Source organism: Lemur catta, chromosome 8 (assembly GCF_020740605.2).
Source record: "Lemur catta isolate mLemCat1 chromosome 8, mLemCat1.pri, whole genome shotgun sequence".
Lineage (NCBI taxonomy): Eukaryota > Metazoa > Chordata > Mammalia > Primates > Lemuridae > Lemur > Lemur catta.
Genome location: NC_059135.1, coordinates 65,193,128 through 65,211,214, shown reverse-complemented (window position 1 = coordinate 65,211,214; position 18,087 = coordinate 65,193,128). Strand labels below are relative to the sequence as shown.

At 37.4% G+C, this 18,087-nt stretch overlaps 1 protein-coding gene across 13 annotated transcripts in view; it reads left to right on the top strand.

Moving 5' to 3' along the window:
- PKP4 (plakophilin 4) overlaps positions 1-18,087 on the top strand; it is a 219,944-nt gene that overhangs the window by 164,913 nt on the left and 36,944 nt on the right. For 9 of the 13 annotated variants that reach the window (XM_045559811.1, XM_045559814.1, XM_045559805.1 and 6 more), the window contains 5 exons: positions 380-929; positions 6,639-6,827; positions 9,010-9,229; positions 15,492-15,624; positions 16,735-16,948. In XM_045559811.1, coding sequence (XP_045415767.1) covers positions 380-929; positions 6,639-6,827; positions 9,010-9,229; positions 15,492-15,624; positions 16,735-16,948 — 1,306 coding nt within the window. The remainder of the gene's footprint in view (positions 1-379; positions 930-6,638; positions 6,828-9,009; positions 9,230-15,491; positions 15,625-16,734; positions 16,949-18,087) is intronic. The other 4 variants (XM_045559812.1, XM_045559815.1, XM_045559808.1 and 1 more) reach the window with 1 other exon arrangement.

Below are 18,087 nucleotides of genomic sequence, written 5' to 3'. Positions count from 1 at the left end.
TCACACTCATGAGTTATTTGTAGCACTTGAAATAAAACATTGTATGTCTTTTGAAAAATGCATAGGCAAAAGGGTAAAAAATGCAGAGACAAAAAAAAGGAATATTAAATGTCTTCAGTCTCTTTTTACTGGTTGATTTTAGTGTTTAGATTAAACCACCAAAAAAATGTAAAACAAGAAAATCACCATGAGGAAAAATAAGGTCTGTCTATAAAGCATAAAACGGCAAGGAAACTTAAATGCCTAAAATAAATAGTGAATTCACATTCTGTAGTGAGCTATGTGTTTTTTGTTTTTGGAGGGTTTGTTTGTTTGTTTGGTAATGCAATGAACACAAAACCCTGGATAAACCCATTCTCTTTTTTCCCCCTCTCATCAGCCGTCAGTAGCCAATCGGGCCATGAGAAGAGTTAGTTCAGTTCCATCTAGAGCACAGTCTCCTTCTTATGTTATCAGCACAGGCGTGTCTCCTTCACGGGGGTCACTGAGAACTTCTCTGGGTAGTGGATTCGGCTCTCCGTCAGTGACTGATCCCCGGCCTCTGAACCCCAGCGCGTACTCCTCCACCACGTTACCTGCCCCGCGGGCAGCCTCTCCGTACTCGCAGAGACCCGCCTCCCCTACAGCTGTGCGGCGGATTGGGTCGGTCACCTCCCGGCACACCTCCAATCCCAACGGACCAACCCCTCAGTACCCAACCACCGCCAGAGTGGGGTCCCCGCTGACCCTGACGGATGCACAGACTCGGGTAGCTTCCCCATCCCAAGGCCAGGTGGGGTCGTCGTCCCCCAAACGCTCAGGGATGACCGCCGTACCGCAGCATCTGGGACCCTCGCTGCAAAGGACTGTTCATGACATGGAGCAATTCGGACAGCAGCAGTATGACATTTACGAGAGGATGGTTCCACCTCGGCCGGACAGCCTGACAGGTGAGTACAAGGTGGCCGACCGCGCTCCCTAAAGCCCAGTGAGGAAATCTTTCGTGCCACTGTAGCTGAAACAAAGCATGATAATGTGGAAAAAGCTCATGTTGTTATCTCAAAATTTACATTAGCAACTTCAGGTTAACCCGTCATTCAGGCTTTGTGATTATTAACGTGTGAAATTATGTACATTTATATCAGCAGAACTCTTTTGCAATGGATACATTTTTTTCCCCCTCAAAATATTAGGGCTTAAAATATACTCTTTTGCATTCTAGATGAATTGGTTGACATTCTAAGCTATTTATTGATTTTTTTTTAATGAAATATTTTTCACCAGTCAGGCCTACCCTACACATACGTATGTTATGTTAAAAGGTGGTATCAGAATATCTGTTTAAATATTTAAATTTTTTTCTTTAGAAATGCTGTGGTAGTATAGACTAGAACATGAATTTCACCCCCTACTGCCTTGATTTTGGCATCCCAATTTAAATTGAACAAAGCTCTTATGAATTACCTTTAAATGCCACTTGGATTAAATCAGAAATACACGAGATCCCTGATATTATAGCTGTTCCCTTCAGGGTTTTTCATGGAGGGTTCCCCCATAATGTAAAGACTGTACTTTTTAGTAAAATGAAATTTATCTTTAATTAGTGTTTTTAAATTATATTTTAAAAGTAACATAGAGTAGTAAAAATTAAAGCTGTACAGGAAAATATGAAATCAGAAGTGAAAGTCTGAGCTTCTCTTTTATCCTCACCCAGTCCCATCACCAGTTTATGTATCCTTCTGGAATGTGTATTTGCATATATGAGTAGATATATTACATACAAGTGTGCACACACGGTTTTCTTTTATATGTATCTTCCATAAATTGTTCTTTTCACTTAATATGTCTAAGAACTCTACCTTATTCTTTCTTAATAAATGTATAGGACTCCTTTTTATATTAAATACATATATTTAATCATTTTCCTGTTATGAACATTTAGGTTGTTTGACATTCTTAGCTATAAGATACAATGCAATACACATTTTTCTTTCTGCATATTTCACTTAGGTACTAAGATAATTATGGGTTCTGTTTCTTAAAGTAAAATTGCCACATCAAAATCTATGCTTTTTTTTATCTTTTTTTGGAGACAGGGTCTTCTTGCTTTATTGGGGTTGGGGTGCAGTGGTGTCATCATAGTTCACTGCAACTTCAACTCCTGGGCTCAAGCGATCCTCCTGCCTCAGCCTCCCAAGTAGCTGGGACTACAGGCACATGCCACCACGCCCAGCTAATTTTTTTATATTTCATAGAGACAGGGTCTCGCTCTTGCTCAGACTGACCTTGAACTCCCGGCCTCAAGCAATCCTCCTGACTTGGCCTCCCAAAGTGCTAGGATTACAGGCGTGAGCCACTGCACCCAGCCATATGTGCTTATATTTGCTTTGAGGGATATTATTGAATTGCCCCAAGGAGGTTACACAGACTATGTTTCTGCCAGTAATTTAAGAGTGTGCCTGTTTCTCTGCACTTTTATCAGGACTGTATGTTGCAAGTTTTTCATCTTTGGCAATCTGGTAGATAAAAGCTATACCTGATTGTTTTAATGGCCCTTATTGAGTTATGACTGAGGTTGAAGATTTCATATGCATGTATATTAGATGTTTTATTTCTTTTTTTGCCACAGGTTCAAGTCTTTTGTCTATTTTTGTCATTTGTAAAAGCCTTGTATACTTGAGATAAGTTAGCCCCTGGTAATATACTTCTCAAGTATTTTTTCCGTTTTGTCATTTATCTTTTTATTTTGTTTTAGGAGTTATTGACAAATTTTTAATATTTTTGTATAGTAAAATTAACATTTTTTATGACTTCTTTGGAGATTTTTCTAATTGAGTAGTTTTGCACAAAGAATTTATATTGAACTGGATTTTGAGCTCAAAGAAATCTCTAGTGAAGAAACCACCTCCTTTTCATTCACCCATCAGAGGAGTGTGCTTGGCTTAGGTATTTTCTAGAATATATGAAAAGTATGCAGCAAAGTGATGGAGGAATCATGTATGAAATCCTGCCTTCTGAGGAAACCTTAAAAAGTTAATAGTTCTGAGGACCTATGTATTCTGTTCCTCCCCATGTGTTGGGCAGAACAGCTATGCAGAGACCTGGGCTTGTAGGGGAATGAAGTGGACACCCAGGGAAGGAAGGCAGCACATAAATTACTGTCTCCATGTTTAGCCCGGAGAGGGCTCATAACCTTTTGTTTAAAAAGCTTGTTTCTCTGACAGTGCAGGTAAGATTAGACTTTATGTTTCAGGAGGGGAGAAAATTTTTATATATGTAAAGACCTAGCCTCTCCCTGGCTTTTTATTTTCTAGAAATATTGCAGTCTTCTAAAGTGCTTTAAGCGAAGGGTTTCTTTAAATGGTTGTAGGGAAGCTTTGCTGTCATCTGCCTGCCCATTTATTGTGAAAGTAGATCCTAATTTGTGAATTCCTTTGTTTTATTCTAACTTTGGAAAATGATGTATTGTATTTGCTATTGTTCTTGATTTCAATGGGTTAATAGCCTGCTAATTGATACACCTAAAGCAATATTTTGTTATATATTCAGGAACTTGGATATTTGGTGGTCATAATTTAAATAATGATACAATGTATGTACAAATGTAATTCCTCCCACAAAAAAAATATATGCTCTAAAATGCTCATTTCAGTATAATCAGAATGTCAAGAAATGTTTTGATTAGATAAGGAGTCAATGTTTGAAAGATAAATTTATTTCTAATGTCTTAAATATAAAGGTTTTGAATCGCATGGAATATATCACTGTAATAGGTAAACTATTAATAATATGTATTTGTGGAATTGCAAATAGAAATTATTGGTTGGGCACATAATATTGTGGAGTATCAATGTGTTCCATTATCTGGAGGGAGAGGTAAAGTTATTAAAAATTAATCTGTGGAAATGCTTCTGGAAAAATTATTTCTAATACCAATTATGGAGCCTTATTACTTGTATTCCAGTTTCAACAATATTAACTTATAGTGGCGTTTCTACACATATTTGTTTTACTTAATCTAAAGAGGCTATGTACTGTAATTTTTTTAAATGCTAATCTGCAGGACTGTGTACATGTGTTTTTTTAAAAGGCATGAGCAAGTAAACAAAAGCAGTAACAGTCATATTATTCAAAGTGATTTGTAATGTCAAGAAAGTGCTACATTACACTGCAGTTCTAAGCCTTTTATTTCCCATTACAGTGTGTCCCACATATAATACTTTTATAATCCCATAACAAGGTAGTATCTGCTGGTTACTTTTCATAGTTTTAAATGGTAAAGAACTCATTTTGTTACCTTGTAATCATAGTCAGTGTTTACAAAAGTTCTCATGTTGCATGAATTCCAGTGAAGAATCCAGCCAGATCCTTACAGAGTGAGAATATGACATTCTGGTAGTGCTGAGGAATGCCTTGTCTTATTTCACATCACAGTGGGATGGTGGGAGACAGGGGCATGGCCAACGTCAGGCTGGCCTTTGCCCAAATGTGAATGATCTTCAGAGTCTCACAGAGTCGGGAGTGTTTTTTACTCTATTGAGTGTTACACTAGCACCTCGTATTGATAAGGTTATGGAAAATTAGGTACCTTCACCTTCTCGCTTTATGCCACCACTAAAAAAAACAATGCTTATACTTTTGTTCAAGATACTCATGAGCTCCATAAAGAGATAGAGCCTTGGCCGGGCGTGGTGGCTCACGCCTGTAATCCTAGCACTCTGGGAGGCCGAGGCGAGAGGATCGCTCGAGGTCAGGAGTTCGAGACCAGCCTGAGCAAGAGCGAGACCCCGTTGCTACTAAAAAATAGAAAGAAATTATGTGGCCAACTAAAAATATATATAGAAAAAATTAGCCATGCATGGTGGCGCATGCGTGTAGTCCCAGCTACTTGGGAGGCTGAGGCAGCAGGATTGCTTGAGCCCAGGAGTTTGAGGTTGCTGTGAGCTAGGCTGACACCACAGCACTCTAGCCCAGACAACAGAGCAAGACTCTGTCTCAAAAAAAAAAAAGAAATGAGAAATCTGCCAGTGAATAAAAGGGGAAATCCTCAAGAGAATTTTATAATAGCAATCATGGTACCATCTTTAGAGATAAGTTGGCTTGCATAGACCCTTCACTGGTGGGCTAACCATCCTCTTTAACTTGATGTTTGTGGAGTGCCCTGAGTTTGATTTCTTACATCCCATGTCATTGATTCTTGAGGTATAGCTGTGTCCATTGTTTAGTGTGGAACGACAGAGCACTGACTTGTGGTCTCCTCTCAGCCCTACCAGAAAGTAGCTCTCCAATGGGGCTGAATCACGTTTTCTTTCGGTCTCTCAGTTTCCTTGGTTTTGAAATGAGAACGTTTATCTAGATTATCTCCCTGTTATAAGATTGTATAAACCTGAGATCTTCATTTTAGCAAGTGGGGAGCCAGTAGCTGAAACTCATGTTGGTTCATTTAGTTACTTTCCGTGTCACATTGCTGTCCAGGGTAGGTAATAATCATTCACTTTAGAAGCTTTATAACTTTCTTGCCGCTCCTCACTGAGCAACGTATAATTATCACTCATATTCAGGCCCATTTGCATTTAGTTGTGATTTGATAAACTGAGCTAACAGGATGGCTATGATCCTATCTTTTTATAATTATGTTAATTAATTGCTATTTTTTATAAAGCAAATATGTGCTGACTGACTTGATATGTTCGTGCTTTTTCTTGCTCATATTGGGAGTGTACCTTTAGTTGGTATTCTTACCAAGTGACAGATTTTATTTACCAATGATAAAAATCACAAACTTTGAGCATCATAGAATAGAATGTACTAATTGACTCTTTTTAAGAAAATATTTGTATTTGAAATCTGCCTTTTTAACATGAAAGTTCTATGTGTGTAATTTGTGTAAAAATATTTTTAATATTTTAATGTTCATGTCCTACTAACTTTGTACTTTTCCTTTATACTAGAAAGAAGGTAAACAAGAATCTGGTATGTGAGTTTCTATAAAAAACAAGAGTTTTTTGTTTTGTTTTTTTTCTTTTAAAGAAAGGAAAAATACAGCAATAAATAGTAAAATTGTATTTCATAGTATTTAATAAGTATTACTAATTCACTGCTAATACCCCAATTTTATAATATAAAATTTTCAGTGTTTTTCTGTAAAAATTATAGGTGAACTAATAGACGTATTTCCAAACCACTTTTAAACATTAGCCTTTACCAAGTACATGATGTAGACGTTGTCTTAGGTGTTGAGATTTGAAGAGGCATGAGATGATGGGCCGTCCCTGCAGAGAGCTGGTGGTGCACTTAGTGTGACTGGCAGGTCTGGAGGGCAAGGAGAGAATGGTGTGAACCGTACAATAATAGAAAAGAGCATTCTTTATTTGGTCACCATCATAAAATAGCTTGTAATTGGGAATGAATTTCAGTGTTTCAAACCACTTAATAATTTGTTGTTAGTTTTGTTAGGAAATTTACATTTATCTTGCTGGCAGGGGAAAGTTTTATTTCAAAAATTTGTATGGAGTCCTTTTCACACCTGGCATCCCTCTTTTGTAAAACTTACTGGTTTTTATGCGTGGTCCTGTTGGTTAGGATTTTAATTAGGATTTATATTTTTAACCTCACCATGACTTTCTCAATTCATAGTGATGTCATTTTCCTGCCTCTAGGCTTACGGAGTTCCTATGCTAGTCAGCACAGTCAGCTTGGGCCAGACCTTCGTTCAACTGTGTCTCCAGACTTGCACATCACTCCTATATATGAGGGGAGGACCTACTACAGCCCAGTGTACCGCAGCCCAAACCACGGCACTGTGGAGCTCCAAGGGTCGCAGACGGCGTTGTATCGCACAGGCTCAGGTGGGCGTCAGCGCTGTTTAGCTGATTTCCCTATTTCACGGGCCCGACGGTGGAAACATTTTATTGAGATTGGGTTCCCTGTTAGAAAGAAATCATGTTGCTGATTTGGTTGTCAGATAAGCAGCTTGACAGCAGATCAATAAGCAGTAAAGCGGAAGTTCGTTTAGTACCTATTTATAGGTAATATATTTTTACCTTAGCACAATCTAATCAATGAACATAGTGATTATACTGTTAATTCAGGAATAAGTTTGTAAAACTATAAATCTAACTCCCCTCTGGTTTGAAGCATATTCGATATAGAAAGGAAAGCCTTTGTTGGGAAATTTCTTTGTAATTTTTGTTGCTGAACAAGTTTTTGGAGAAAATCCATACATGAGTTACTTGGCTGTCATTGATTTAGCTTGTATGGATCTCAAGTGTATTTGGCATTACCCTTTCTTAGGTGTTGGACTTCCTCTGAATACTTAAACGTGGAACATGCAATAGATACCCATTGTGACGGACTCAAACTGGGACAGGCTGCAGTAGCATCATTTATAAAAACCGGGAGCTGGGGCATCACACCTTGCACCCACGACACTCACGTTTACGCCACACTGTAACAACAGAGAGAGTAGAGGCTGCAGCCCACAGTGCCGTGAGCTGCCAGGTCATGATGCAGGGCTGGCTCGTGGAGTCTCAAGAAGCAGCTTCTTTTTTTAAAAAAAAAAAAAGAAGTATTACAGATTTATTAACATGCCCACAAATGAACTCCAGATTGCAAAGATAACCCCTCAAAGGCACAGCTCTCAGAGACACATTTCCCAGAACATCAGGAGGAAGAAGGCTGTATTTGGATGGGTTCTTTGCCAGAAACTCAGTTTGGTTTATTGAGGGATTTCTTTTCTAACAGAATGCACCAATTTTTACATTAGTGAAGAAGTATTTCACTTGTTCTTATATCAGTAAACTGAGGAATTTATTTAATAGGATTAAGAAATAGAGAATGTTTAAATCTTTATAAATGCATGAAGAATATATACATGGTAATTGGAAAGGTAACTGCTGCTATAATTAGTAGAGAACTGTTAAATACAGTGTATAGTACCTTTATATGTATTATCATGCAGTAATTTATAGGAGTAGCTATAGAACAGTTTGATATATTAATCATCTTTCTCTCATGTGAAATAGATTATCCAATGTTATCAAGAGCCACAGGTCTAGAAATAAGATGTATGGTAGTCCTTCTTTATCTGTGGTTGTATGTTCCAACACCCCGGTGGATGACTGAAACCACAGATAGTACCAAGCCCTTATATATACTATGCTTTTTCCTATATATTCATACCTGAGATAAAGTTTAAACTTATAAATTAGGCACAGTAAGAGATCAACAACAATAATTAATAATGAAATAGAACAATTAGGTAAAATAAAGGTTACTTCAAAACAAGCACCATGATACCACAACAGTCAATCTGGTAGCCAACATGGCTACTATGTGACTAACAGGTGAGTAGATCTACAGTGTGGATATGCTAGACAGAGGGATGATTCACATCCCAGTAGGAGTGGAGCTATATGCACCAGATTTCATCATGCTACTCAGAACAGTGTGCAGTTTAAAACTTATGAATTGCTTATTTCTGAAATTTTCCATTTTGCATTTTTGGACCACAGTTGACCATGGGTAACTGAAACCATGGAAAGCAAAACCCCAGATAAGAGAGGACTACTGTATAACAAAATAAGTAACCTGTGTACACTAAGTTTTAAAATTTTGATGGTTTCAGTTATTTACAAAGTTGAATAAACATTTTGTTTTTATCACTAAAAATGAAATTATGAATTTTTTCTATTTTATTTATCTCTAAGATTGGTTTAATTATTTTCTTCTATTTCTCTTGGAGTTTTAAGTTATGAATCTTAGTGAACATATTAAGACATTATATAAGCAGATTTATAGTTTTATCTTTATTCTTTCTTGCTAATAAAATTGATGAAATATTATTTGTGTATATTAAAAACTTAGGTACCATTTTTTAGTGCTCATGAGCTAGATTTGAAACATATAAAAGTAAGCAATTTGTATAATTGCCAAAAACTATAGTCCTTAAACTTAAAAATATTTTACCTTTTAAAAGAGAGTGATCTCATGGAGAGCATACTAATCTTTTTTAAAATCTTGACTTTCTAGTAGGTATTGGAAATCTACAAAGGACGTCCAGCCAACGAAGTACCCTTACATACCAAAGAAATAATTATGCTCTGAACACAACAGCTACCTACGCGGAGCCCTATAGGCCAATACAATACCGAGTTCAGGAGTGCAATTATAACAGGCTTCAGCACGCAGCACCGGCTGACGATGGCACCACGAGATCTCCGTCAATAGACAGCATTCAGAAAGACCCCAGGCACGTACCAGTTAGGAGTCTCCAGAATGCTGTAGTGTTACAGGAGTCAAACATTTCCTCCATTCTGACTTTTTTTTAATTGCCAAGTCTATTACAATCTCAGTAATTGCTTATCTCTTAAGACTTCCAGTTGTATTCCAACTATGTAGGTCATTGAGGTTAATTTCATTTTAAAGATAGATTTCTTCTTTCCTTGCTTTAATAATAAGGTAGAGAATGCACACATCTGTGGGAATATTTGTAGCATTCACCATTGAAATACTTCACCAAGGCAACTACCTGGGATAGCCTCTTAGTCAGAATTGAACAAAAGACTTTGAAAGGATCATTTTACCCCTTTTATCCTGACTGACTTCCTGGATAAGAGCTTCTGAAAATGCATATTATTTTTCTAAAATGGGAAAGAGCAGTGTTGTATACATTTTGTATTATTGGTCAACACAACATAGAGCTTTTATTAACCAGGCGCTTTGAAAAGCTTTCTGACATTTAGGAGAAAATGGTTTACAAGAAATTCTCATATCTCATAAGCAAAAACATATTTGGCAAATAATAGATGTTTCCTCTTTCTAATTTTGTTTGGTCCTGTAGACAACATTTTTTATTAAGGTAAGTGTAAGTCATTTAATACTTGATTGATTTTGAAAAATTAGCTTTGTCTTTAATGAAAGTCATTTAGAATATTCGGGAAATAAGGATACTTTGAAACTAAGAGAATTTTTATTTTTAGTTTTATTTTCAAAGGGTGAAATTGTTGCTGAATTTTAAGCAGCTGTAGTGTTATTTTAAGGCACGTATGCAAGATTTCATTCACTCTTCGCCCACAAATAGTTGCTTCACTGGGAAATTGTTATAATTATTAATTCATTTTTAGCCACCTACCAACTCATTCTAATGAATGTGAATTAAAATGATGAGTGAGGGTTTGGTCTTTAAAACAAAATAACTAAAGGTACTTTAGAGTTGAATGGAAAGTCCACTATTTCACTAAAACCACTTCCCCTATTCATTTTTATGCCTAAAATTCTTTAAAGTTGATACATATGTTAAAATTTGGTTCTGCTATTCCTGGTTTGCCATCTTTTTGTCATTTTAAGGATTTTTAAGAATAATTTATCTAATAGCACCTCCAATATAATTATCAAAAATATTCTCATTGATTTTGTTTTTTAAAATCCTGAAAATGACAAAAGATTAAGGCACCCAAATGGATGCAGAAATTCTCGAAAGGGTTTTGAATTGTAGGTAATTGAGACCATAGCTTGGCTAGGCCTGTAGAGAAAATAATAGCTACCTAGAAAAGCAGGGAGGTGTTATTAGAACTTTGAGTTTAATATGTGTCTCTGAAGACTTCAGTTTTGACCTCTGAGTTGATTCACTATAAACAGGAATTTCATGTATGATAATATACTTCAGCTATTTATAGTATGATGATTTTATAGTCTAATGCATAAAACTGTTATGGCTAGCTTTGATTATGTGAAACTTTACTGATAATGCATTTCATAAGATGAATAAATGATTACCTTATCATGGTACCTGCATTTATTCTAGCTGAAACCAGAATTGAGGTGAATTTGAAACTTGGAAATTTAAAATTTCCAATTCATGTTTCCATCTCAACTCACTTCCCTTTAGCCTAAAGAATTTCCTTTAGACTTTCTTGTATTGAATGTCTGCTTGCAACAAATTCTCTCAGCTTTAGTTTACTTGAAAAAATTTTTTTCCAATTTTCTTTTTTTAAAATTTTCAGAATATTATGGGTTATGGGGGTACAAACATTTTGTTTACATATATTACCTTTGCAGTCTGAAAATATTTTTATTTCACTCATTTTTAAAGGATATTTTTGCTAAATATAAAATTCAGAATTTACAGGTGTGGATTTTGTTTTCTTTCAGTACTTTAAAAGATGTCATTCATTGTCTTCAGACCTCTATTATTTCTAATGAGAAAGTAAACATTATTTGTATCATTCTTCCTGTTATGCAATATATCTTCTTTCTGGCTGCTTTTCCATTTTCTCTAGCTTTTAGTTGTTGTACTCTGATGGGTGTAAGTGTGGTTTTCTTAGCATTTAACGTGTTTGGGGTTCACTGAGAGTCTTGGTATGTTGATTTTTCAGTCATTATTTCTTTAAATTTTTTTTCTGCTCCAAACTCTCCTTCTCCTTCTGGCACTCCAATTAAACATATTAGATCACTTTATTATTTCAAAGATTACTGAAGCTCTGTTCATTTTTTTTAAATCTTTTTTTTCCATGTTCGTCTAATTGGATATTTTTTATCAATGTCTTCAAATTTAGTGTTCTTTGTCCTATAGACTCCACTCTATTGTTAAGCCCATCCAAATATAATTTTTCATTTCAAATACTTGAATTTGGCTTTTTTGATAGTTTCAGTGTCTCTGATGAGATCTCCCCATCTATTCATTCCTTAGGTACATCATTTTCTGTAAGTCTTTGAACATATTTATAATAACCATTTTAAATTACTCCTGATAATTCCAATATCTGGGCTGTCTCTGGGTCTGTTTCTATTGGCTGCTTTTTTACATCTTTGTAAGTGATATGTTTCTTCTCATGTCTAGTTTTAAATTCTCTGATGACTATTATTGATGATACATTTATAGGGAATCTGGATTGCCTTGCATCCTGTCAGGGTGCTGAGTTCTGTTGTGGTAGATAACTATATTACTGGCAGACCCTTTTGATCCTGTCAAGATTTGTTTTCTTCTCTGCTAGGTCTATTTCAGATTGGTTTTAGCCCTAGAACATGGTCCTTACTCCTAAGACATGGTCTTTGTGGAGTCCTGACTAAATTCCCGAGGTGCTGAGCAAGGTCTGCACTCTGTCTGGGCTGAGAATCCAGCATCGCCTGGTGCCTGTAGCTCTCAGGCACGCAACAGCCACTCTCCACCAGCCCTGCACGTGTGCCCGCAGATGCGCAGCGCGGTGTTCAGCTAGGAACTGTGTGCAGCCCACACGCAAACCTGTAGCATCACCTAAGTCTACCATGTAGTACTTGGGCTCAGCTTCCTGTATCATGGTCCAGAAAGTGCCCCTGGGCAGACAACCAAGTGAATATGGGACTCCTTGGGTGTTTCCCTCCTCTCGGGAATTACAGTCTTGTGTTGCCAGTTTTCCAGGGCCTAAAAACAGTTTTCTTATACATTTAGCTCAGTTTTACAGTTGTTTATGGCGGGAAGGCAAAATCCACTACCAGTTATTCTGGCATGGCTGGAAACAGAAGTCTGGGCTTAGGTTTTAATGAAGCAACTCCTGGCAGGCATTGAAGCCATCCAGCCAGCCCACAAATTGATAGCAGTTTTTCCAGGGTAAATTTCTGCTGAACTTGAATCAAGGTTGGAACTGAAGCCAAGCTAGCCTAATTGCCCAGCTCAGCTGGAGCCCACGATTTCTGTACCTGGCCCTCACAGCACCCAGGGATGTCAGGAAATCTTGACCATCACTGTGCCATTTAAAGAGGACAGACATATGTATTTGTAATGATTGTGAGTCATCAAAGAAAGATTAAATCCCACTCCTTGCACTCTGTTGATTAGAACATAACAGGCTTTAGACAGATTTTCATCAGAAATGGTTAACACAGCTTCAGTGCATAAAAGGAAAACTATTTGTTACAGAGAATGCCTCTGTTTAGAATAGCTCATTTCTTAGGGATAATGAAGATTAATAAAACATCTGTATCATTAAATTATGTAAAGTATTTTTATATACATCATCACATTTAATGATCACAGCCAACCTATAAAAAAGATAGAAATGAAAGTTTTATTGTTCCTATTTTACAGATGGGGAAACTGCATCTCCAGATAATTAACTGGTTTTCAAAATCACATAGTAATCGAAGGACCTGAGACTTAAACCCAGTCAATCTAACTCTAAATCCCGTGCTTTTTCTGCTGTGTTATCCCACTTCTCCCGGCATTTGCTGTATTCTTAATGTCTGTTAATGGCGTTGTCATCCAGCCTGTCCCCCAAGCCAGAATCTCCATCTCAACCCTGACTTCAGGTTTTAGGTCATCTGGCTGCTGTGCAAAGAAAGGATTAGGGGGAGGGGTCATATCTGAAGCAGAGAGAACATAGAGGAGACTGTTATAGTGGTCCAGGCAAGAAGGAGAAAGTGGATGGATTTGATGTATATTATTAATGAATATTTTGGAGATAGTTGACAGAACTTACTGATGAATTAGATGAGGAAGATAAGGGAAAGAGAGAAATCAAATGGTTCCACTTTGTTTTGAGTAACTGTGTGGATTATTATGTGGATAGTGGTTAGTCTCCTTGCCACCAGTCTGTTCTGATTCCAGGACATTCTCTACTTGGCCCCTAGAGTTATCTTCTGTGTAAATGTGACCATGTTGCATGCTCTCACTCTCCTGCTTCAAGACCTCCATCAACTTTCTGTTCCTTATGTGTGTCCCCACACATAGACCAGCTGGGTTTCACTAACTTCCAACACTTGGTTACTAATCCTGAGTTCCTTCTCTGTATCTAATGTCATTTAATAGTGCTTACTTCGTGGGCAGCAGTAAAGGTAAATGTGATAATGAATATAAAGCTCCTGACACAATGCCTGATGCAGGCAAACTCAATAAATGATGCCTCGTGTTATTGGGATTAAGACTAAACTTTTTAGCTTGGCATATAAGACCCTGTACATAAATCCATGTCTTATTCAATATTTGTATCTCCAGCACCTACTACAGCACCTATAGCCTCGTAAAGGCTCATTAAATATTTGTTTGAATGGGTGGTATGTACTTGTGTGTGCAGATATGTAATGACATGCCTTCCCAGACCAAGAGAGACTCTGGGCTTTAAAAACTGGACAATAGAGTGCCACTTGGTTGTTAATTTTGAAGGTGATTTTTAAAGGTTTATTTAGTATTCATTTATTATTCAATTAAATAGTTAACTTCATCGCATAATCAGAGTGCATATTTGTTGTTCTATGAACCATTTTCTAAGAAGCTGATCTTCATATAATATAAGCATAAATTTACATTTAACAAGGATTCCAAACAGTAAGTCAATCAAATGACATCAGAAAATTCTGACAGTTGCAGTCTGGGCAACAAAGTGAGACCCCATCTCTATAAAAAAATACATTAAAAAAAATAAGAAAATCAACTGAACAAGGTGATACACACCTGTAGTCTTAGCTACTCAGGAAGCTGAGGTTGGAGGATCGCTTGAGCCCAGGAGTTTGAGTTGCCATGAGCAATAATCATGCTACTGCACTCCAGCCTGGGCGACAGAGTGAGATTCTGTCTCTTTAAAAAAAAAAAAAAAAATCTGACAATTTGATGTTACCTGAAAAAAGCAAATTATAGAAGTATATATACATAGTATGATTATGTACTCATTTTACAAAAAAATGGTATAGCATAGTGGTTGAGGGTACAGACTCTGAAGGCAGACTGCCTGGGCCCAGATGTTGCTGTTCAGATGTTGCTGTGCTGTGTACTAGCTGTGTGACCAGTTATTAAGCCTTTCTGCTTCAACTTCCAAATCCATAAAGTTGCTGCGAGAATAAATGAATTTATGTATGCACCTAGGATAGTGCCTAACACAGAATAGGTGTCTGTGAACTATCAAGTGCTATTTGATAATAATACAGTTCTATAAGAAAAAATTCTACACCTACAAATATGTATGCATGTTTGTACACATATATTAAAACTAGGAAATATCAAAAATTGTTTTCTCTGGATATAAGATTACTGGTAAAACATTTTTCTTTTTTTTTAAATTTTCTATGTTTCAGCCTTATAATCAAGAACAACCCTAAATATTGTTTCTTATGAATCCTCAGGCCCACAATATTTGTGACACCAGCCCTGTCCCACCGTCCCTTCCTCTCTCCTCAAGCTGACATCTCACTTAGCTAAACAGCACTCGTTTCCCTTTGCCTCGTACCTGCAGATCTCTTACATAGGTGGGAAGACAAAATTAGGATCAGGAGGAGGAACACTAGAGTGGAAAGTTACTCATATCAAGAATTTCCTTTGTTCATGGAGTCTTTTTCTATGCATCTGTGCATCAGGATTTCTTTTAAGATCATAAGCATCTGGGCCCCTGCATATGTTCATCAGGGGAAAAAATATCCACATGTATATATTTTTATAACTTTCAATTTTTGTCTCAGCTGAGTTTTTTTCCTTATAACAACTGTTTTGTTCGGTGTATTAGCACAACATGGGCCTTCCTTTCTGAAGCCATGTCTGTCTTATGCAGGGAGTTTGCCTGGCGTGATCCTGAGTTACCCGAAGTCATTCACATGCTGCAGCACCAGTTCCCGTCCGTGCAGGCGAACGCGGCAGCCTACCTGCAGCACCTGTGCTTCGGTGACAACAAAGTGAAGATGGAGGTATAGGACACAGTGCCTGGGACTCGGGCAAGACAGTACCTTTGCATTTAACAGCAACATGCTTATGTGTTTAAGAAATTACCAGATGTCATTCAGAGGTCTTTTTAAAGGGATATTTTGATACCAAATACTCTTTTACTTCTTAGCTATGAATTTCAATATCTCAGGAAAAACTAGGAGGACTATATTTCTTGGAGTGCCTTCAGCATTTCCAAATCTTTTGTCTACTTCATTAGCTTATTTATAAAACATGAAGCAAAAATCCATTTAACCTGAATTTTAAAAATATTTTTTAAAAATCTATTAGGTAAAAATTGTAAATAGTATTCATTGAACTCATGAGCTAATGTACTTTATGAGGTTCTGGTCAAGATTGATGCCAACTACAATACAGTGAAGTCACAAAGGATTTATAACCATCACTAATACTGAGCACATATGAATATTTTATTTCAGATTTTAAAGATTTGGGGTATTTATGGAAACATAGCGTGTTATTTATTGGTTATTGGTGAGGGTTCTATAACATACAGATTCTTTTAATGTTTTAGGCCTTTTTCCTCCCTGCAATGTCATATAGAACTGAAATGTTTTTCATCAGTTTAATATGCAAAACAACATACCAGCTACAGACCTAAAAGTGGATGCAATAAATAAAGCTCAGAAATAGTCAAATAATGTATTAATGAATTCACAAATGGAAGAAAATTTAAGGAGTAGCCTAGAGAACTAATTCTAGAAACTAAATGACTTCAGTAAAAAGTTCTTTCCTGTGTTGTCTCCAAGCCTCCAAAGCCTCCAAGCTTTGTTGTGTTTGTGCATTTGCACATAGCACTCCTGGAGTGAAAGCACAATTCCCTGTGTGTGTTCAGAGGGTTGGAGGAGGACTGTGCTGTCTGCACATGGACATGAATCCAGAAAAAGAGTTTCATCTTGGAGAGTGCCCTTAGAATTTATAAAAGATGTGTTATTTAGAATAAACAGTAGCCTTTACAATGATCTGGAGGTACCCATATCCCATGATCTCTCCATAACAAGACTTTGTTTGATCACTGATTGACTAATCATCACATGTCACTTAGGCCTGGTACCTAATATTTTTCATTCTAGGTGTGTAGGTTAGGGGGAATCAAGCATCTGGTTGACCTTTTGGACCACAGAGTTTTGGAAGTTCAGAAGAATGCTTGTGGTGCCCTTCGAAACCTTGTTTTTGGCAAGTCTACGGATGAAAATAAAATAGCAATGAAGAATGTTGGTGGGATACCTGCCTTGTTGCGACTCTTGAGAAAATCTGTTGATGCAGAAGTAAGGGAGCTTGTTACAGGTAGGTATAGAATGTGATCTTGTCCTAGAGGAAATGTTGAAAACAATCTAGACTATGACCTTGGATAGTGGCATTGTGGAAGAGTTGAAGGTTCTAGGTAATAGATGATGATATATAGATAGTGCTCACAACTGTGAGGCTGAGTGTAATTTAGTCTAATGATTCAGAAGCCATTTGCAGTGCTGCAGGGTCAACTCTATTAGTATCAGTTATTGTACTTATTAATGCCTAAGTATCAGCTAACAGATGTCTTGTTCATGGAGGACTGAATACGTCATTTTTTATTATGTATTCCATACTCATTCTACTTGTTTTAAATACACTGGCTCTCTTTATTATGAAAATAAAATATACTTAATAGATTGGCTGCCTTCCACTTCAGTTCAGCCAGTGTCTGAGTGCCTGTTTCTATTCCCAGGCACTTTGCTAAGCTTCAGGGATGTGAGGATGAATAAAAGCCAGTCCCTGCCCTTAAGCAGCACTCAGATTGGGGAAGAACACTGTGGTTCTGTGAATGTCAGGGAAATGTGGCCGTTAACTCACTCAGTATATGTTGCATAGGGAGCACAGAGAATGGGTAGGGAAGTTTCTGGATAATACGAAACCCAAGTTGACCTAAAGGATTAGGAGGCATTGGCTGGGAAACAGAGGAGGTCCTTCCAGTTGCAAGCTCAGAGCCAGCATGGGATATGGCGTCAGAGCTATGGACAAGAGGGGACTGCTGTGTCATAAAACTTACCCAAAGGAAGCAAGGGTGGAGAGAGGTACAGGCTTGGTTTAAGGAACTTTTACGAAGAACTTAGCAGCCCACATGCAGTGGGGACACTAGAGCATGGCATGGCCAGTTTGGGATTTTGAATGCATTCTCCCAGCAGCTGGCAAGGTAGAGGATGATTCGAGGGGACAAGCCTGGGAGGCCTGTGACGAAGTCAACAGTCCAGCGATAGCAGCTTGAGCTATTTCAATGATGGAAAAGGAGGGGTGGCGTCGAGAAGCGGGAGCAGTTAGAGAAATATTCTGTGGTCTGGGCATGATGGTCAGATGTGGGGAGTGAGAAGCAGGGAGGAGCAAGTGATACCTGGATGGTACAGTCAGTTCAAGAGTACTTGGGGTTGGGATGGAAGAACGACTCTGCAGGA